The sequence below is a fragment of the Primulina tabacum genome, chromosome 12 (assembly GCF_025594145.1).
Source record: "Primulina tabacum isolate GXHZ01 chromosome 12, ASM2559414v2, whole genome shotgun sequence".
Classification (NCBI taxonomy): domain Eukaryota; kingdom Viridiplantae; phylum Streptophyta; class Magnoliopsida; order Lamiales; family Gesneriaceae; genus Primulina; species Primulina tabacum.
The window spans coordinates 33598983-33620601 of record NC_134561.1 but is presented as its reverse complement, the minus strand read 5'-3'; the positions used below and the strand labels follow the sequence as shown (position 1 = coordinate 33620601).

The window sequence follows — 21619 nt, the reverse complement described above, 5'->3', positions numbered from 1 at the left end:
AAATCCATATCATCAATGAACCCGAATTCTATAGTTTTCAGTAGAGCTCTGAGGGAGGTAGTCGAGCGAAAGACCTAGAGCTCGATTTGAATGTCATAATAGGATGGACGACTTACTAAGAAGCAAGCTGATTTGTTTAGTCACATTAGTTGATATCCATAGAGTAAAACTACAAAAACCCCTTGTATGAGAACACTTTTCGAAATTTTCTAATTATGATTTTTAGATATATGTCGAGATATTTGAAAAAATAGATTGGATCAATCAGTTTTTAAAAACAAATGATTATATATATCCGTGCCAACATATTTTTACCCGAATTTTATCGCAGGAGGAGCTCCGTCGGATCAACCTACGAAGCCTCTCACCTCGTTACTCGTATTCCAGATCATTCCTTCTAGAAATCCACAAAACCATGAATAGAATTCCCAATCCTAATTATCCTATATGGGAAAAAGATTTTTTAATATTTATTTATTTATTAATTAAATTAGCCTGCCTGAAAATTGGGCAGCACTCATGTACATTAATCGAAGGCATGTGAACAACTTGCACACAACTCAAAGTCGATGATAGCAGCATGTTCCGTCTCAAATATATAGATTTATTTTATTTTTCTAAAAAATTGTGGAAAATAAAATTTATAAAAAAATTCGTATTTTTCTTTATTTATTTCATTCAAAAAATTCTTATACGTTTTTTTAAAAGTTTAGTCAGTAGAGATAACGTAGTAAAAAAATTAAGAAAAAATGTTATAAACGCAAAATAACTATATATTTGAGATAAAAAAAGAATTGAAGTTTATATAATTGAGATGGAGGGAGTAGAATTTTGAAAATATAATTTTAAAAATTGATGTACAAAGATTTTTTTTAAAAAAAAGAAAAGATTCAGTGTGTTGTTTTACCTTAATTATTTAAAGTTGGTAATAAATGTGTAACTCAAATATTTTAAATAATATAGCAATATAAGCTCTATTTTTTTATCGCTAGCAGATACAATTATTTCTCCTCACATTGATCTTCTCAAACCTCCTAATCAAATTTCTTAAACCGAGATTGTATCTAAAATTTGTTGAGCAACCTGATTTAAGATCTTACTTAAAATTTTATTTTAGAAAAAAATGTTTAATGAATATAAATTTTATAACAATTACAAATAATTTTTTTAATAAAATTAATTCCATAGTTATATTTAGAATTAGATATAATCTTGGCCAAATTAAGATATTAAATATTTTCAGATTGATTAATAAAATAATTAGAACGAGTATATTTTATTATAAATAATAGTAATAATGAGGGTTTTTATGATATAAAAATATATTGATAGGGTTTTAGGTAATTTTCCTAATCTCTAGTGCTATTTTGTATAATTTTTGCATAAATATGATAATTAAAAATAGTCCCAAAAAAAAAATACCCAACAATCTGAAATGGATTATTTGCATGCACATTGCTAATTCTTTGCAAGCCATTAATTAATTAACACAAAAACTTTATTGAGATGATATCATGAGTCAGTTTTGTGAGACAAATATTCTATCCGAGTCATCTATGAAAAAATATTGTTTTTATGTCAGAAGTATAAATTTTTGTTGTAAATATGAGCAGGTAGATATGTAAACGAATCAAACCGTTCGCAAGCTATTCGGAGCTCGGCTCGATAAAAATCTCGTTTGAGTTAGTTTGTTAAATATATCAAGCTAAGCTCAAGTTCGATTTCTAGCTCGATAATTTAATCAAACCAAGCTCAATCCTAAGGATATTCGGCTCGTGAGCTGGCAAACATGTTCTTTAATAGGCTTTCGAGCTCAGCGTTGCTTGAGTTGACAAATAAAAATATTGGTGCTGATAAAATTTACACTTTTATGTGATTTAAAATTACACTCCAAGAGAGTCTCACAAGATACTTACTCATTAATTAATTATGTTTATGATTAATTAATCTACCAAGATCCTACAACTAATGATACAATGATTTCATTTATTTGGTTTTAGTATTGTTGATCACCTCAATCATGTTTCTCGTTTCTTTTCTTTTCGTTTTTAGTTGAATAAATGTTAATTATAATTGAATCTCGACGTCAAGACTTTCTCTCAACATAGACATAAAAAAAATCACTTCATTATCGTCACATTTTATTGTATATAAATAAAAAAAGATATTTTATATTAAAAATTAATGGAAATACTTGAATTGTCCTCCAAGATTAATATTATAACAAATTTTATATTAAAAATTAAAAGAGAAACTTTTGTTTTAAGCTACAATTGAATCAGAATTCAAACATCAAAAATCATAATAAAAGAGAGAGCAATATATCAAAAGCATCATTATTTTTTAATAGTCTAAATAGTTGAAATCTGTTATTGATCATGTAAATATGATCTTCATCCTGTAAATTAGTTGTTTTTTCCTTTATTTTATAGAGTGTTAGCGTGACATCGAGACACGTTAAAAATATTCGATATTACATCAACAAATCTAGTTAGATATAATGAGTAGGTCTTTTGTGAGAAGGTCTCACGAATTTTTGTCTGTTAGACGGATCAACCTTACCGATATTCACATTAAAAAGTAGCACTCTTAGCATAAAAAGTAATATTTTTTCATAGATGACCCAAATAAGAGATCTGTATCACAAAATACGACCCGTGAGATCGTCTCACACAAGTTTTTGTCAGATAATCATTATCGACAATAATAGTATGTGCAATGTCCATAATATATAATATAATACTTAGAAGAAAAAAATAAGTATACATATCCTCGATTTGTCTCAAATATATATAGACTGCATTTTTGTTATTGTCTCGAATATATAAGTAATTTTAAGCCTTTAGCATTTGATGGTATTTATTCTTCTTCTTCTTCTTTTTACTAATGTAACAAAAATACCTAAATATTGGAAATATGTGCAATATTTTCTTGAATGAATTAAATAAAATGTTTCCAAAATTATCGGCTCAAATGATATTTTTGAAAAATTTTTATCGGTATGTTTGTCTCTTGGTGATTTTGGTTATTTATGTTATCATCAAATTTTATTTATAGTAAAAAAAAATTAATTATTTTTTTGACATGACGCTTATATAACACAAATAGAGTACTGGCGTGTAATGATACATCAGCAACATGGGCGAAACCGATTCACAAGTACATGGGGCTGGCTCCGTCTTGTGTTAAACCGTAATATATTTGGTTAAAACAGAACCAAATTTTATAGAATCAAACTAACCGAACTTTTTTTGACAAACTGAACTGATCAAACTTTACTACGAAAATCGAATAAACCAAAACGAGAAATTCGTTTATTTCAGTCGATAACACGATTAATCGAAATTTTAGAATTTTTTAAAAAATCAAGTTTTAAATAAAAAAAATGTAATATAAAAATTGAATTAAATAAATTTAAATTTTATTTATTAAAAATTATTTTAAATGTAGTTAATTCATCCAATAAATTTATTAAAATTTTTAATATTTATATTTTTATAAACTTTATTTAAAAACTTTAATAATATTAATTATTTTTATAAAAGTTCGATTTGTTTTGAATAATTATATTAAAAACTGAAACTGAATTGAATATTGATATTTTAAAAAAATTAAATCGATTTTTTAATAATTTAAATCAAAATTTTAAATTAATATAGTTTGATATATTATTTGGATTGAAATGGATATTTTGTTGATGACTGAACATGATTTGTTGACGTCCGTCAACAGTGCCACGTGGACAAACATCCTCAGCTGTTTTTGAACATGTGATGCGCTCTTTTTACATCTTAAATTTGAAAAATTTTTAGACATAACGAGTCTCGTATAAAAAATTCATAGTATCATGTGTTGTGTTTTCAATCATAACAAAAGATCCAAATCTCTAAGGACACCCACAATGGGGTGTTAAATGGGTGTGGGTATGGGGCGTTCAAAGATTGAACGCTCATGTCTCAGTTTATTTTTTAACAAAATTTGGACAATTAGCGACGGTTTTTGAAAAGTCGTCGCTATTGCGGGCCCCACGTGTTTTGAATTATTTTAATTATATTTTATATTTTATGAACGCCCTCTGTCCGATTATTTTTTTAATAAAATTGGACATTTAGCGACGGTTTTATACCAGTGTTATTTATTATTATATGTTGTACCGTTTTATTTTAGGTTTATAATAAATTTTTAATTTTAAATAAGTGACACTCATAAAATTAAATTATTTTACGTACTAAATATATAAAAACATATTATTATTATTAATAAAAACATATTATTATTAATATAAAATAATAATAATTTAAATTTCTTAAAAAATTTGAAATTGAATTTATTTAATTTAAAGTAAGAATAAGATAAATCAGTGGACAACGGGACCTACAAATAATGAGTGTAAATGTTTAAATGAATATGAGAAAATAGATGTATTAATGTAACGTGTACGTGGCATATTTACCCTACGATTTTAACACCCACCAATGCCACTGCCCGTGCTCTAACCGATGGGTCTTTTAACATCCCATCCCTAATAAATACACAGCCATGCCCCGAGAAGCTCTTGCGGTTGCAGCCACCACCCCTCTTCCCATTAAATGCCTTAACTCCCTCGCCACAACTACCGCCCTGCATCTTTCAGTAAAGGACATTTTCACCCCATTAATTCGTCTCAATCTTCTTCCCGAGTTCTAAAGTACGATGGAGGTGTTTGCAGGAGCTGGATTCATGAAGATGGATGGGGTACTGGTGCTACTGGTATTGGCTATGGTGGTTTCTGCTCACGCCGCCTCCGATGACACGATTGCCACGAAGTGTGCGCCGGAGTTTCAGAAGGTGACTGACTGCTTGCCTTTTGTGACGGCCAAAGCGGACACTCCGAGCAAGGTGTGCTGCGACTCCGTGACGGAGATCAAGGACCGCGACCCCGCTTGCCTGTGTTTCTTGATAGAGCAGATTCATAACGGGTCCAACGCCGCCTTGAAGACCTTGGGCGTCCAGGAGGCTCGCTTGCTTCAGTTGTCTTCTTCCTGTAAGCTCACCAATGCGAGCATCAGCGAATGCCCCAGTAAGCTTTCATTAACCACTCGATTTCTTTATTATTAAATTTTTGAGAGTTGTGTAGATGAATTTGGACAATTTTCTATGTCAACCTAGTTTTTTAGATTGATTTTGTAGAAGTTTCCAAGTATACTTAATCCAATCATTATGGGAAAAACAAATCACAACCACCAAATTTATCCTTTTTAAGTTTACTTATTTTTGGTGATTTTGCCTGACGAAACTTGGGTTTGACTTTAAAATGTAACTCCTGTATGGGCACGCAGAGCTTCTGAACTTGGATCCGAAATCCCCCGAAGCTGCTATCTTCACCAACGCTTCCATCGCAACGACGACCCCAAGTCCATCGACACCTACATCATCGACGACTGCAGGTGGTGGGAGTTCCAGTGGAAACTGGCGCAAGCCTCAGCCGGTTCTGCTGCAGCTGCTGGCTTCCATACTACCCATCTACTCCATCTTCTTCTTCCATGAAATGAGCACTTCTGTTGATTTTTGAGCTCCATTTAATCTCCCAGCCCCATCTGCTCCTAACTTGCCGAGATCTGTTGCACGGATTCTCGTGTATTGATTTGATATCACATTTTCGAGTACTGTATCTGTCCATTTCCAGGTTTCAAACCCATAATTAATTTAATATGTGAAATAAACATATGCTTTCATTCCTATACATTTCTATTATGTAGCTTGAACCATTGACGAGAATTTCAGGCAAAAATCGTAGAGGTGACACCATCTAACTGCGAAAATAGGTTTTACGTAAATTCGAATTCATGATCATTTCTCAACGACAAGAAAGTAACCAAAACATATGTTCTGTTCTATAAATTTCTCACATTTTGGTAATGTAATTTGTTTTGTTTTTTTATTTTTTTAGTCTTGTAAATGGTGAATTTATACTTTTAGTTATATAACTTACAAGATTTTTTTTTTTTGGTCATGATAAGATGAAATTTAATTTTTAGTCAAGTAAATAGTTTTTTTTTTAGTTTTGCTTATTTAAATTTTTTTTTATTTTTTTGACCGAAAGATACGATAGATTCTGATCGAAAAAAGATTGAAAATGAAAAAAAAATTCAATTTATATGATTAAAAATGAAAAATCATTATAATAGAGCAAATAATAAAAATGAATACAAGTCATTGGACTAAAAATGTAAATTTATTGTTAACATGATCAAAAATTTAAAAATTGTAAATTACATTATCGAAAATATGATTTTTTTTAATTATAAAGTATTGTTGTGTTTGTATAGATATCAATGTTATAAAATCGTGATAGTTAATGTTTATCAATGTATAAATAATTATAATTATGTTATTTCTTGACCATCAAAGAAAAAAATTGAGTATTGATAACATGTTGTGTTTTTTCAAGAACATCAACAAAATGATATTTATATTAATTCTCAATTGTTATATCATAGTGTTGATAATATATTATAAAACATAACAAAAAATATAGAGAAGAGTAAGTTTTTTAACAAAACATGATATTCAAATTAACTTCATAGTCAAATTAAATTATAAGGAAAATATAATCCTTAAAAAGAAAAAAAAAAAGAAAAAAGAAGAGAACTACGTGTATAAAATCCTAGGATAGCCAAGTGTTGGAAATTTACAAAGAAAGTCGCTTATTTAAAGGTAAGAGCAGTACAAAAACTGTTGAATCTACTCCCACAAGAATGTGAGAGTTGGTTCTACCCGTTTGTGGATGATCCATACTGAAACATTCCCGGGAAATTTGTAGTATTGGAGACATCGCCACTATGGGAGACGGCAACAGCAACTACCGGCTTGACATCTTCGGTGAGCGTGAACGAGGCCAAATCATTGGTGTAAAGCCAGTTCTCAACAACAGACTGCGTCTGGGGGAGCACTGGTTTGGTTTGAAATGCTTGGCTCAAACCAAACTTCTGAGTTAGAGTGTGAGCCGATGACAGAAGAGAGCGAGCCTGATCAGAAAAGTTTTTACTCCTTCCAGACACATTTTTTGGATCAAGAAACGGTTGGTAGAGGGAAGTTTCTTGGACAATAGCAGCTGGGTCACTGCCTCGAATGAACTGAAGTTGATTCCGCTGATTCTTATATGTTACTGTACTATTATCAGGTTCAACAATAGCAGCGCTTGCCAGAACTTGTGGACTACCGAATGAGTAAAATCCAGTACCTTGTTGGCTTGAGGATGTGAATACAAACTTTCTTGAAACGGAGTTGGCCTGAGGCTTCCTTCGCCTCCGGTTATGCCCATCAAGACGCTTCCTGCAACTTCGTTTTCCCTCGTCGAACTCTACTAGCAAATGGAACCTGCAAATTCAGATGCGTATCACAACCAAAAACAATTGAAAAAAAACGGAGTTGGGTGAATAAAATAATTAGAAAATGATACAACAAATGGGACTAGAAACTGATCAAGAAAGTAGGTTCTATCTTGACCTGCTGCACTGTTGACAGAACCGCTGATCTCGACCCCCGATGATAACTTTAGGGCTCTTTGAGTGGATCTCGCACACTTTATGTCGCCTGTGATAGTCTCCACAGAGTCTTAAATCTGCATCACACCCATCAACCAAGCAAGAAGCAACCTGACCAATATTTCTATCAGCCTTTGCCCTTTTCCACGTCCCCGAAAAGAAGGCTGATGCTTCCATCTAGAGGTCAGGCAGACTACAGGCCCGTCAGAAGTTCGATGCTTATCAGTCCCAGTACTTTCTTTAATCCGTGAACTTCCAGGATCTTCGTTCTACAATCAAAATACACTGAAAAAAAACACAACACCGTGTAAAAAGGCTGCAAATAAATAAATAAATATCACCACTGAAACTTTCAAGAAGCATTCCAGTCTCAAATCTAGCTCTTTTCCCTCAACGAAGAAGGCATTTCTTTGTTTAAGGAATCATTCCAGAGCTCGCTATAACAAGAATAAGTTTGCCTCTATCTTTGTTTAAGGAATCATTCCAGTCTCAAATCTAGCTTCTTTTTATGGCCCGTAGACTCAACGAAGAAGGCATTTCTTTGTTTAAGGAATCATCCCAAACTCCCCAAAATCCCAAGTCCCACCCGCATACAGCAGATGCAGTGATTACGTAAGGAGATCAGATTTACACCAAGACATTACTTTATATATGCCAAAATTATCAGACAATATAATTCAAGAAACAAGATAAATTCCTCTTATATCAAAATTACCCAAAAAGAATCGTCGACCCATCCATCACAAAGTTCTCAGAACACCATTCATCAAACAAAGAAATTCATGTTGGATTAAAGGTGGGCTTTTAGGCTTATGGGTTTTCCATGTGAGTGAATGGAAATTTGGAAAGGTGGGTTTGTCCCACATTGGAAAAATGAAGTGGTATAGATAAGTTATATTGTGTTACACTTTATAGAGGTGTAACTATGATTGGTCAAGAGGCTCTCTCTCGCGCACACAGGCGCAGGGGGAGTGCAAATCATGAGACCTTTCGCATGGCATTATTACTGTTGGTGCTTCATCTCCCCAACTGTTGGTGCTTCATCTACCATCTTTAAGGCATATTTAAGGCAACTTGTGACCTTTCATATGAATGGTATTGACATGTAATAATAGGGGATGTGCCTAACCTAGAAAGAGAGACCGAAAAATCCACTTTCTCGCTACAGTTCCTCTGCTTATTCTGTTCACTGATAAAGTTCAGGTACTGATTCTGTTCGCTAGCATAGTGCTTTGTGCTGCAACTCTGCTGGTTTGCCCGTTGTATCCTGGAAAACAGACGTCCGCTGAATCCTCGGAGCACATACAGGAGGGGGCGATTTTTTTTAAGGAAACTGTACAAGCTACAGGCGTCGATTTGATTTAATTAAACATTATTCTATTGTTTTCTTCAAGATACTGATTTGCTGGTTTTATACATTAGTCATCCTCTACTGTGAACAGTTCACACTTGTTTGGTTTACTGCATATCTGTCCTGTTTTTCCATATATTTTTATCAACAATTCAAATAACAGACCGAAACACGATGTGTAAAGAAAATCGACAGATGCGGAACACCGTAACAGTGGAAAACAGTAATTCCCATTTCGGGAAAAACAAGTACTTTAGAACTAGAAGTCAAAATCAAAAGCCGAGTAGTTTCCCACAACTTGAAAAAAAAACCCAAAGTGCATAGGTTGATGGTTCCAAATCATTCTTTTTTCTTGGTGACAGCTGAATATGGGGATTAAATACAAAAAGCCCGTTAGGAAAATTGAAGAGAGAAGCAGTATTACCTCAAAAATTCTGAAGTAATGATGCGAAAACTCGAGCAAGACAAGCCCAAAAATGGCAGAATTCACCCAAAAATGGAAAGGTAGAACGGCAGTGTAACGGAGTAGCTGGAGGACGATGGGTAACGTACAGCGTTGCGAGCGTAGATAGTTTTCTTTAGTTAGTTTTATTTATATTTAAATAAAATTAATATTATCTCTGTAATATCATTAAATTTGAAAAACTTAGATTAACTAATTTTTGGTGTACAAAAACTTGTGTGAGACGGTTTCATGAGTCGTATTTTGTGAAACGAATAACTTATTTAAGTCATCCATAAAAAATATTACTTTTTATGTTAAAATTATTACTTTCTATTGTGAATATCGGTAGGGTTGACCCGTCTCACAAATAAAGATTCGTGAGATCGTCTCATAAGATACCTACTATTGTTGGTGTCATAGTCTGTTTTTATAATTATATATATTAATAAATTGTTAAAATTTTAATACAAGTCACACGTAGCTTAACAGACAGATTCTTTATTTTCTAAACATAAAGTAATAGGTTCAGTTTTTATTTGAATCTTTTTCCTTTTTTTATTTATTTTTAAATTCATACTTGCAGTATAATATCTCATTATTTCTTATAATTACATTTTGATTCTCATTTAAATATAAATCAATTATAAAAAATATTTTACAAACATGTAACGCGTGTATTAGTACACTAGTAATTATAAAAAGTAAATCATCCCATAATTTAAAATTTATGGAGTGATTATATTGCAATTTGAAATATCAAATAAAAAAATGAAAAAGCAAAAATGAAATATCTATATCATATAAAGACAATTTTGGCAAAAAAAAAATTGATATCAATTTTTGTGTATATTATGTACATTCTTGACATATAATATAGATAATACAATTATGCTAAATATTTTAAGGTGACAAAACAAAATTTTTAAATAAATCACACAGTAAAACTTTCTCAATTAATTTCTCGTAGGAATGGAACATCCAATTATAATATATAAAAAAAATCACAAAAAAATTTATTAGAATGTTTACATAATCGAGTCAACGCATAATACAATTTGCGAAAACTGATGCAAAATTTGAATCAAATTTAGAGTTTGAATAAAAATTATGTCTCATGAATATGGAAGTGTCTTTTGACTCTCCACATTTTGAGTTAATTGAAGAGTTTTGGCTCTTCATATTTTGAGTTAATGGGAAGATTAATTGAGTTAATTAATTTTGCATGATTTTTGGTGTGCATTTTGGGGCTTATAAATAGTGTGTTCATTTCCTCATTTCAAACATATGAAATTTTTTATCTCTTTCAAGTATTCTCTTGCATTTTATATTGTTAGCTTTTCATTTGGCCTCCTTTAAATCTCAGTGATAAAGTAAATGTATGTTTTCAATTCGACATAGTAGTGTCTCGTGCTAAGTCACTGCTGGTTGTTCCATTGTATCCTGGGAAACAGATGTCCACTGAAACCTCGAAGCACATACCGGAGGAGGCGAATCTGTTTTAAGGAAACTGTACTTCGTACAGGACTCAGTTTGATTTATTGTTTTATTGTTGTTATTTTATACATGATATTCATAATTTTAATAGTATGCTCATTTTTGTATACTGTTTTTTATTGTCGACTACCGAGACCTCAACAAGGCATGCCCAAAGGATGAATTCCCTCTGCAGAACATGGATATATTTACTCATCGACAGTGCTTCGAAAACTTTTCATTTATAGATTTCTATATTGAGTATAATTAGATAAAGATGGCTCCTGAAGATGCCGCTCTGTCTGTATCTCTACGAGATTGCTTTCGTTCCCTAGTTCTATATTTTTGTTATTAGCAATTTGGCTAACAAGCTTAAAACAGATTACTCATTACGTGGTTTGTTTCAGATATGGCTACTGAAACAAACGTGTTGAGGGAAACTGGTTCTGTTGTCCCTCATGCCACTTTGATGCCTCAATTTACCCCACGTGCTGTTGCGGTTGCTGTCCCAGTTAGTCAAGGTGAAAAACCTGAAAAGTTCACTGGCGTGGACTTCAAAAGGTGGCAGCAGAATATGATGTTCTACTTCACAATGCTGAACCTGACCATATTCCTGTCTGAGGATGCTCCTAAACTCAAAGAGGGTGAGGGAGATGTTGAATCTGTTAGTGCGATAGAGGCATGGAATCATTCTGATTTCTTATGCCGAAACTATGTACTAAACGGATTGGTCGATTCGCTCTACAACGTGTTTTGTGAAAAGAAAACGGCTAAAGAGCTATGGGAATCCCTTGACAGAAACTACAAAACCGAGGATGTCGGGGCCAAGAAGTTTCTTGTTGGCCGCTTTCTGGACTTTAAAATGGTGGGTTCAAAGCCGATTATCAGCCAAGTTCAAGAACTCCACGTGATTCTTCATGAGATTCTTCACGAAATTCACGGTGAGGGGATGACTTTGAGTGAATCATTCCAAGTGGCTGCTATTGTTGAGAAGCTACCACCAGCTTGGAATGATTTCAAAAATTATTTGAAGCACAAGCGCAAGGAGATGAATGTTGAAGAGCTCATTGTTCGACTTCGCATCGAAGAAGACAACAACAGTTCGGAAAGACAATTGTTTTCTCCCGTTGCTGCTAAAGCAAATGTTGTCGAGCATGGTCAAAGCTCGAAAAAGAGAACATTTTCCACCTCCAACAAAAGGTTGTACATGGGACCAAAAGGAGGCATTTTGAAGAAAAAGTTATCAGAAAATGCATACATTGTGATAGCCAATCTGCGATTGGAAGGGCACAAAATAAAATGTATAATGGTAAATCTAGACATATACGTCATAGACACAATACCAATTAGACAACTACTCTCAACTTGAGTTATCTCTGTTGACTATGTAAAGTCAAAAGATAATATAGCGAATCCGCTAACCAAGGGATTAAACAGAGAGTTAGTTGCGAAAATGTCAAGGGGAGTGGGGCTCAAGCCTATAGAATAAATTGGTGTGAAGGAAAATCCAACATACGCTGAGTGGAGATCCCAAGAACCAGGTTCAATTGGACAACCTAATCGCACTAATTTGGAGAATCACTGTGGGGGGTTATCCCTAGTCCATTCCTATTATGAAACCGTGAATGTTGAGGATAAGCTTACGGATTTTAATGATTCTGATGAGAATAATATAGAATCACCTATGTGAGAGAGAAGTGGGGCTGCTTCAAAGGAATTGTAAGGCTCAATTCTAGACCCTCTCGTAGAACTAGACGTGTGTTCATGGCCAAAACAAACACAATCGTGAGAACTGAATAGTATTAGTGACAATCTTGTGTGAAGTATATCTTAATTTACATAGATGGTGCGCTGTCGTTGTGCCATCAAACTTAAATTCCTACTCTTTAAATAAAACTAGTGTAATGGTGAGCATGGTCGAATCCACAGGGAACGGGGGATAATTCCTTTCGAGTAAAATGCAAATAAAGGGGGGATTTTGGATATGAATTAAATAAAATACTAGAAATAATTTAACATGCAATAAGAAATAACAAATCAAGATGAAAAACTAATTAAATGTAAATTAATATTATCAAGCTCGATTCAAGGGATTTCTACTATTCAATTGTATCACTGTTCATCGTCTAACATATATTTATTCATGCAATTACAAGCAATTAACTTTAGAATTATAGGGATAGCCGCTAAAATTCTTGTGTTTTCCAAAAATAATTGACCGAACCCAGCATCCAGTCAAAACTTATTAATAATTAACTGGGCACGATAGCGTTCCATATTAATTAAAAATAGCATTTTCGTTTTGTGAAAACAGTTAATCCTAAATCTAACAACCGAGATAGCTGCAATTGATAGATCGAGTTTCGTTGATTTATTTAGATTAAATATGCTATGATAGCACAACACACCTAATCTATCGCTACTCATGTACCAATCGTTCATGACAATTACGGATCACTGAATTCATGGATAGCAGTAGAAAATTATATATCAAATTAAATTGTTAGATTAATCGAGATATAACTTTCATATAAATAAATCATAAATCAACGAATACTTGAACAAAACACGAATATTAAATTAAAGTGCAAAAAGCCTCACAGTGATAAATCGAAATAATAAAAATATCCCTTGAATCAAAAAATAAAACTTAGCCTAAAGATGTGTAGAAGAGGTTGAGAAATTCTTGCGCTATTTTTCTTCTCTTGTGCGTGAGTTGTGGGAGATTGGTTGGAGAGAATATCTTGTGTATTCTTCACGTGAGATCCCTTGTGATTGGAAAAAAATTTCATTCTTAAGGCTGCGCCCCATTCTCTGTACGTGAGGTAGGTATTTTGGGTCTAAAAAATTAAGCTAAAAGCCAAAAACATAAAAAACCAATTAACCTAAAATAAAATCTAATCACTAAAAATAAAAAGATACTAGAAAATATCCAAAAAATATAGAGTTTTTTATGGAAAAAACTCTATCTTGTATTTATTTCTTGATATGAAAATTCCTTGATTCTCCTTAGGCAGCTGAGGAGTAGTCACGAGGCGTGGCCACGCCTTATCCAAAAACGACTTCTGAATTTTTCAGTTTAAGTTTTCCACTAAGATCATATCGGCAACTTTAATTGTGATATAAAATCACCTTTTTTAACCCAAATTTATCGCATGAACAGAAAACTTCATCCTACAATAAAGCACACAAAAATGTGTCAATTAAGCACGTTAAAAGTGGTAACGATGAGAGATATGATAACAAAAATACAAACTATTAAGAGCCTATCAAAATCTCCCACACCTAAACGATGCTTGTCCTCAAGCATCAAATAGATCAACTTATTATCTCAATTTTTCGTCCTCCTTCCGCTTCCTCTACTTATCCAAAACATTTTTCATGCAACAAGACATTTTAATTTCTTAGCATTTCACAAAATAACATCATGAACGATCACTTCAATCAGAATGTGTAGAAATTCAAATGCATGGGATTTAACAACTTCTCACAAGATTCGCTCATTTCGCTCATTAGTGTCTAGGATATATATTCAACAAACTCTCCTATCAAATGCATCGAAAATTTTTACCATAGGCTTGCAAATATATCACATCCTTCCACTAAATGAAATGAATTAAAATACACAAACGAAAAGGGCTATAAATGGGTTGTAACGTGGTTAGGAATAAGGTAGGAAAAAAAAGGAAATAATGTGCTATGAAATTGGAGAAACCTTAACAAACTTTTCTTACGAAAATAAAAATGCATCCAAAAACTCTTATATCTCATTATAATAATCAAGAGCATTGCATTTTTTTTTCTTTATTGCTCTTCTTTTTTTTTTTCTGCGTCTACTTCTTTTTTTTTTTGTTTTTTGATTTTTTTTTGTTTTGTTTTTTGTAGACGGTGGCTTTAAGGATTCGAGATTGACTAAATCCTAACAATTCACACTATTTTGGATTGAGTGATGTATTTGTGAAAAGTTTATATGATTCTCCAATTCAAGGTTCGAAACGAGGGATAACCAACAAAAAGGATTTATCACGGCTTGTAATGTGATTATTTTTTATTCAAAGAAAAAGGCTGAGGCTCAAACTTGGTTCACTAGGGGTCTATGAATCAGGGTAGGCTCAAAGAACGGCTTAGATGATGCGAAAGAAAATGGTTTAAACCTAATGCCCTTATCATTTTGTCTATGCACCTAATCCACCATAAAGTGTTGACAAAGACATGTATAACAATGCAATTTCTAGAAAAATTAACAATCCAATGACAACACACAATCAAAGAAAATGGAGCATGATATCATGATTGCTCATAGGCTCAAAACTCACCAAAGAAAAAATATAGCAATTGTGTTAAATCCCACACACTTGTCCTCTCTAACTATCATCAAGAGCAACTTATTCATAATGTAAAAAGTGAGCATGCAAAAACATTTGCACGCAAAGAAAACATCATTTTTTTCGCATAGGAGGCAATCAGGATTCAGAAGAAAGAGATAACAAATGAACTAGGTGCTTGGAACTAACAACGTTAATATCTTTCCTCTTCTTTTTTTTTTCAATTTTTTTTTTCCATATCCTAAAAAATTAAATCAACAGACTAAAAATCAAATAAGAAAAAAAAATAAAAAATCCCACAGTAAAGTCAAATTGCTCGCACAAACTCCCACATCTAAACTTGACATTGTCCTCAATGACAAAAAATAGATGCTCAACTAAAACGATAAAATAGTAGGAAAAGTTAGAGAACTCCCCTGAAAAATTATGAGCATCGTAAAGAAACATCATCTACTGTTGTGGTGGGGACGTGAGAGTGTGGCTCGGTTATGGAAAATAGAGCAGACGAGCGACGACGGCTGGTGGGTCGTGATGACGCTGGAGAAGGTGGCGCGAGATGGGAGAGGGGATTTGGAGAGATGCGATGGAGGCTGCTGTGAGAGAGAGAAAAAAAAAAAAGTAGGTTAAGAATTTTTTTTTTTTTTTTTTTGGTTTAAAAATTCAGTAGATGTGTTTCAACAATGCGTGGCCACGCCTTAAGCGAAGACCTCTGCTGTAAATTTTTTTTTTTCAAATTTTTTTTCTGTTTAACAGTAGAGGTGTTTCAACAACGCCTTGTGCGAAAACCTCTACTGGATTTTTTTTTTTTTTCCCGCAGAAATGGTATTCTTATAAGGCATGGTCACGCCTTGTTAGAAGACATCTTCTGCAGAAATGTAACAAAAATTGTACTATTTAAAAAAAAAAGAAAAGGAAAAAAATCTAAATAATAAAAACGAAAAATAAAAATAAAAATTGGGTTGCCTCCCAATCAGCGCAATTTTTTTAATGTCGTTATGCTCGACCCTCAAAAGCACTCATTCAAAGAGCGGCTGATGCCCAAAGTACGTGTCATATGACACCATATATGGGTCTTGGTTCCATGTGCCCTCAAGTTTTGCTTGATGTATGCAATGTAAGCTCGTCTCCTCAACAAAACGTGACTTTAAATAATAGGCATGAGATGAGAGTATCATCGTTGGCTCTTGAAGAACAAAATCTGTTGAAATCGGCAATGGAGAAAGAGAAGGATCTCCTAGATTTATGCATGATAATATTATCGACGAGCTCAAATCGATAGTCTCAGGAGCTTGTTCATCTCTCAACTTCATTGGTGCCTCATCTTCGTTTGATATTTCTTCCGAAACTTCTTCTGACTGAGGTTCAACAGTTTCCTCATTCAATGCCACGCGCTTGTTTACCATATCATTCAATCGGCTTATGATTAATTCTAGACTATATCCCTCATCTTTTTGATGCTCGAAAGGTTGATCTGTAAAATCAGATTGGCTAATTTCTGGAGTGTATTGGTGGCTCCAACTCTGCAGCGAATGATCCCAATACGGATGGTAGTCAAAGTCGGCCATATCATTTAACAAATATATCACACTGTCTTCACGTCGACTAAGTAGTGGACTACCAGTTGTTAGTGCTCCATTAAATACCCATCTTCGTGTAACTATATCCAACCCTTTAAGAAAAATTCGAATAAGAACATAGTTAGAAAAATCATGATTCTTGTATGTTGTTATTAAATTATTGAATCTCTCCCATGCTGCGTAGAATGGCTCTCCGTTTTGTTGAGCAAAAGTTGTGAATACTTGTCGATGAAACATCTCGAAGTATTTCACAACAAAAAAATTCTAAAATTCTTCTTCTCTTGATGAATCACCTGTAAGAGAAGAACAAAGCATAAAAAAAAAAAAAAAAAAAACTCGAAAAAAACTAACCTTGCACCGTTCCCCGGCAACGGCGCCAAAATTTGGTGCGCTGTCGTTGTGCCACCAAACTTAAATTCCTACTCTTTAAATAAAACTAGTGTAATGGTGAGCATGGTCGAATCCACAGGGAACGGGGGATAATTCCTTTCGAGTAAAATGCAAATAAAGGGGGGATTTTGGATATGATTAAATAAAATACTAGAAATAATTTAACATGCAAGAAGAAATAACAAATCAAGATGAAAAACTAATTAAATGTAAATTAATATTATCAAGCTCGATTCAAGGGATTTCTACTATTCAATTGTATCACTGTTCATCGTCTAACATATATTTATTCATGCAATTACAAGCAATTAACTTTAGAATTATAGGGATAGCCGCTAAAATTCTTGTGTTTTCCTAAAATAATTGACCGAACCCAGCATCCAGTCAAAACTTATTAATAATTAACTGGGCACGATAGCGTTCCATATTAATTAAAAATATCATTTTCGTTTTGTGAAAACAGTTAATCCTAAATCTAACAACCGAGATAGCTGCAATTGATAGATCGAGTTTCGTTGATTTATTTAGATTAAATATGCTATGATAGCACAACACACCTAATCTATCGCTACTCATGTACCAATCGTTCATGACAATTACGGATCACTGAATTCATGGATAGCAGTAGAAAATTATATATCAAATTAAATTGTCAGATTAACCGAGATATAACTTTCATATAAATAAATCATAAATCAACGAATACTTGAACAAAACACGAATATTAAATTAAAGTGCAAAAAGCCTCACAGTGATAAATCGAAATAGTAAAAATATCCATTGAATCAAAAAATAAAACTTAGCATAAAGATGTGTAGAAGAGGTTGAGAAATTCTTGCGCTATTTTTCTTCTCTTGTGCGTGAGTTGTGGGAGATTGGTTGGAGAGAATATCTTGTGTATTCTTCACGTGAGATCCCTTGTGATTGGAAAAAAATTTCATTCTTAAGGCTGCGCCCCATTCTCTGTACGTGAGATATGTATTTTGGGTCTAAAAAATTAAGCTAAAAGCCCAAAACATAAAAAACCAATTAAAGACCAATTAACCTAAAATAAAACCTAATCACTAAAAATAAAAAGATACTAGAAAATATCCAAAAAATATAGAGTTTTTAATGGAAAAAACTCTATCTTGTATTTATTTCTTGATATGAAAATTCCTTGATTCTCCTTAGGCAGCTGAGGAGTAGTCACGAGGCGTGGCCACGCCTTATCCAAAAATGACTTCTGAATTTTTCTGTTTAAGTTTTCCACTAAGATCATATCGGCAACTTTAATTGTGATATAAAATCACCTTTTTTAGCCCAAATTTATCGCATGAACATAAAACTTCATCCTACAATAAAGCACACAAAAAATGTGTCAATTAAGCACGTTAAAAGTGGTAACGATGAGAGATATGATAACAAAAATACAAACTATTAAGAGCCTATCAATAGACGGCAGAACAGTTCAAGGACATCATGTCTACTGGTCAACTAGTAAAGCAAATATATTTTAAAAAGAAGGTTCAAAGGGTAAAACCTACCTATCATATGCAGGATTCCACTGTAGAACTTTGTCACCAAGATTTGTATCAATTTTCATTCATGTAGGGGACTATAGGAAATTTGAATCAAATTTAGAGTTTGAATAAAAATTATGTCTCATGAATGTGGAAGTGTCTTTTGGCTCTCCACATTTTTGAGTTAATTGAAGAGTTTTGGCACATCATATTTTGAGTTAATGGGAAGATTAGTTTAGTCAATTAATCTTGCATGACTCTTGGTGTGTATTTTAGAGATTATAAATAGTGTGTTCATTTTCTCATTTCAAACATATGAAAATTTTATCTCTTTCAAGTATTCTCTTGCATTTCATATTGTTAGCTTTTCATTTGGTCTCCTTTAAGTCTCAGTGATAAAGTAAATGTACGTTTTCAGTTCGACGTAGTAGTGTATCGTGCTAAGTCACTGCTGATTTGTTCCATTGTATCCTGAGAAACAGACGTCCACTGAAACCTCGAGACACATATCGGAGGGGGCGAATCTGTTTTAAGGAAACTGTAGTTCGTACAGGACCCAGTTTGATTTATTGTTTTATTATTGTTATTTTATACACGATATTCATACTTTCAATAGTATGCTCATTTTCGCATTCTGTTTTTGATTGTCCACTACCGAGACCTCAACAAGGCCTGTCCAAAGGATGAATTCCCTCTGCAGAACATGGATATATTTACTCATCGACAGTGGTTCGAAAACTTTTCATTTATAGATTGCTATATTGAGTATAATTAGATAAAGATGGCTCCTGAAGATGCCGCTCTGTCTGTATCTCTTTGAAATTGCTTTCGTTCTCTATTATATTTTGTTATTAGCAATTTGGCTAACAAAAACATCATACAATAATTCAAACTAAATTTTAATGGGATTCTTAAATTACACACAAATATCGAAATTTCAAATTTAGAACGAAATATCGGATTGAAGACCTCGTTGTATCAAAGATGGAAAAAACATGGTCCTCCCCCATTATTGTGACAGAGAATAGCCGTTCGCTCGCTAGCTCGCCATCCTTCGTCCCCACAATGCAGCTATCTAGTCTAGCATAAACCATGTGTATACACATCACAATAATATAAATATAAATAATAAAAAAAACTAATTAATTAGTATTTCGTGATACACGAGATGTACATATAATGTATGTGTTTCTCACGAAAATTTTTGGATATGTCAGGCACGTGATCGTGCCAAATGTGGAATGATCTAACTTTTTTTAATCAAGTGTTATGTTTTCCGATTCGACCGTTAGCTGTAATTCTCTCGGTATGACTTCAAAGCTAAAAAAATAAATTGAGAAATATGATAAATTATAGAGATAATTCATGAACAACATTAAATTTAATTATTTTGTTATGAACTTGAACGACATTTTTACAAGAAAGTTGAAGGAATATGTCAAAATTTAAAGAAACTAGAATGCTTTGAAAATACACAGACAAATGATTGAGAGAAGTTGCAGAAGTTTTGATGTAGTTTTTTTGTAAAATATTTGTCTAAAGCTTTTTTTGATTCTTCCTTTCAGTTTTTGTTCCGTTTCACCAATCAATTTAGCCATCTTTCACGATCGTTCATAATGGGTCATGGATCAAATTCTCCCACCGTGCTCACCAAGTGACTTTTTTACGGGGTTGTGAAATAGAGTTCTCACATTCAATGGGCTTCATCGTTGGTGGGTTTTATATAATTTGGGTTTTGTAGAATTTGGGCTCCACAATATGTTTCATAATTTATAATTTTTGAATATACTATTTTTTAGGAGAAATATACTAATTTTTGGTACAAGGTAGATATAGTAATAATTTGATTTATTCCACTCAAATTTATTTGGAATAATAATAATAATTATATTTTAAAATCGAGTTTTTTTTAAAAAGAAACGATTTGTCTCATTCGCAGATATATATACTTAATTAGTTATAAAAAAATTGTACGAGCATGCAATGTGAGCCGGAATCGGGTGCCACCACTTGGGACAGTCAAAGGGGAAGTATCGAAGTGAAATACCATTTAAAGTAGTCTACTTGCCTTCTTTTTATGGCCCGTAGACTCATCGAAAAACTTGTACAAGATCGAGGCAAAGTCAAGTTTTAATTAAAATGTATTAAAAATACAGACTCCAAAAATAATTTTATTTTATTAAAATAAATGGGAGAGGGATAAAAATAGTAAAAAAAAAATGGACAGGGTGTAGTTGTATCATATACATTTAATTTAGATAGAATTTTGATTTCACCTTTTATCAATTCAACCACATGTAAATTGCGTTGTTCACTTGAAATCTCGAAATTACTCAAAATCTTTAACTAAGGAAAAACATGTATTAACTCATCGTGTTTTCAAATGTTGAGCACATACACCTTTGTCTGTACGTGATGCAATCCGGACGAAATGGACGAGTCGGGTCGGGTACTCTACCGGATTTGCTATCAAGATGTTAAAGGAAACATGAGTTGAATGCATGAACTGAACTTCTTTCCTTCCTGAGCGATTTGAGAGATCTGCGAACAAGAAAAGAACCACGTGAATGGGCGTCGGAGGGTTGTCCGGCGTGACCACCCCGATGCTTAAGTCAGTAGGGAACTCAAGCAAGAAAATCAATGTAACAAAGTGATGGATGTGAGATTGGTGTGGAGAGTGGGGAGTAAATGAACAATAAATGAGAGCATTCAATGTGTATATTAATATCTGAATAGAGAGTAAATGCAAGTAAAAAACCTGATATTTATAGTAGAGAATGCAATGATGACTTCGTTTTTTGTGTTGAGCATTAATTATAATAGGGCGGCTGATTATACCATATTGTTCTGACATGTCAAATCTCATACTAGTCACATCCAGCCCACCTGATTTTGTCAACCATTTATGTTACTGTCAGAGATAGGTCGGCTGTGCACACTCTAACAAGTCGACGCAATTAAATGCCTTACTCATATCGAGGTGGCTCGGGTAGAATGCTTCTCGGGAAATCATAAGAGAGCCCAGGTATC

General features: G+C 33.1%; 2 protein-coding genes across 3 annotated transcripts; one reads left to right on the top strand and one right to left on the bottom strand.

The window, feature by feature from the left end:
- Positions 1-4551: 4551 nt before the first annotated feature.
- On the top strand, positions 4552-5718 carry LOC142521362 (non-specific lipid transfer protein GPI-anchored 1-like). Its single transcript, XM_075624569.1, has 2 exons — positions 4552-5059; positions 5319-5718. The coding sequence occupies exons 1-2, from the start codon at positions 4693-4695 to the stop codon at positions 5549-5551; spliced, it is 600 nt and encodes a 199-aa protein (XP_075480684.1). The 5' UTR covers positions 4552-4692; the 3' UTR covers positions 5552-5718.
- Positions 5719-6612: 894 nt separating this feature from the next.
- LOC142521417 (squamosa promoter-binding-like protein 18) lies at positions 6613-9449 on the bottom strand. 2 transcript variants are annotated; one of them, XM_075624617.1, is made up of 3 exons: positions 9302-9449; positions 7489-7811; positions 6613-7359 (listed from the first exon to the last, which is right to left on the bottom strand). In XM_075624617.1, the coding sequence occupies exons 2-3, from the start codon at positions 7701-7703 to the stop codon at positions 6753-6755; spliced, it is 822 nt and encodes a 273-aa protein (XP_075480732.1). In that variant the 5' UTR covers positions 7704-7811; positions 9302-9449; the 3' UTR covers positions 6613-6752. The 2 variants fall into 2 exon arrangements, with proteins under 2 accessions (XP_075480732.1, XP_075480733.1); XM_075624618.1 differs by having other exon boundaries at positions 9071-9447.
- Positions 9450-21619: the final 12170 nt, after the last annotated feature.

What these genes read in the sequence shown, in the direction of transcription:
- LOC142521362 (XM_075624569.1), top strand. Translation starts at nt 4,693, where the DNA reads ATGGAGGTGTTTGCAGGAGCTGGATTCATGAAGATGGATGGGGTACTG. An exon ending in GAGCATCAGCGAATGCCCCA is followed by an intron (nt 5,060 to 5,318) that starts GTAAGCTTTCAT and finishes ATGGGCACGCAG; the next exon opens with AGCTTCTGAACTTGGATCCG.
- LOC142521417 (XM_075624617.1), bottom strand. Translation starts at nt 7,703, where the DNA reads ATGGAAGCATCAGCCTTCTTTTCGGGGACGTGGAAAAGGGCAAAGGCT. An exon ending in TTCTGTCAACAGTGCAGCAG is followed by an intron (nt 7,360 to 7,488) that starts GTCAAGATAGAA and finishes CTGAATTTGCAG; the next exon opens with GTTCCATTTGCTAGTAGAGT.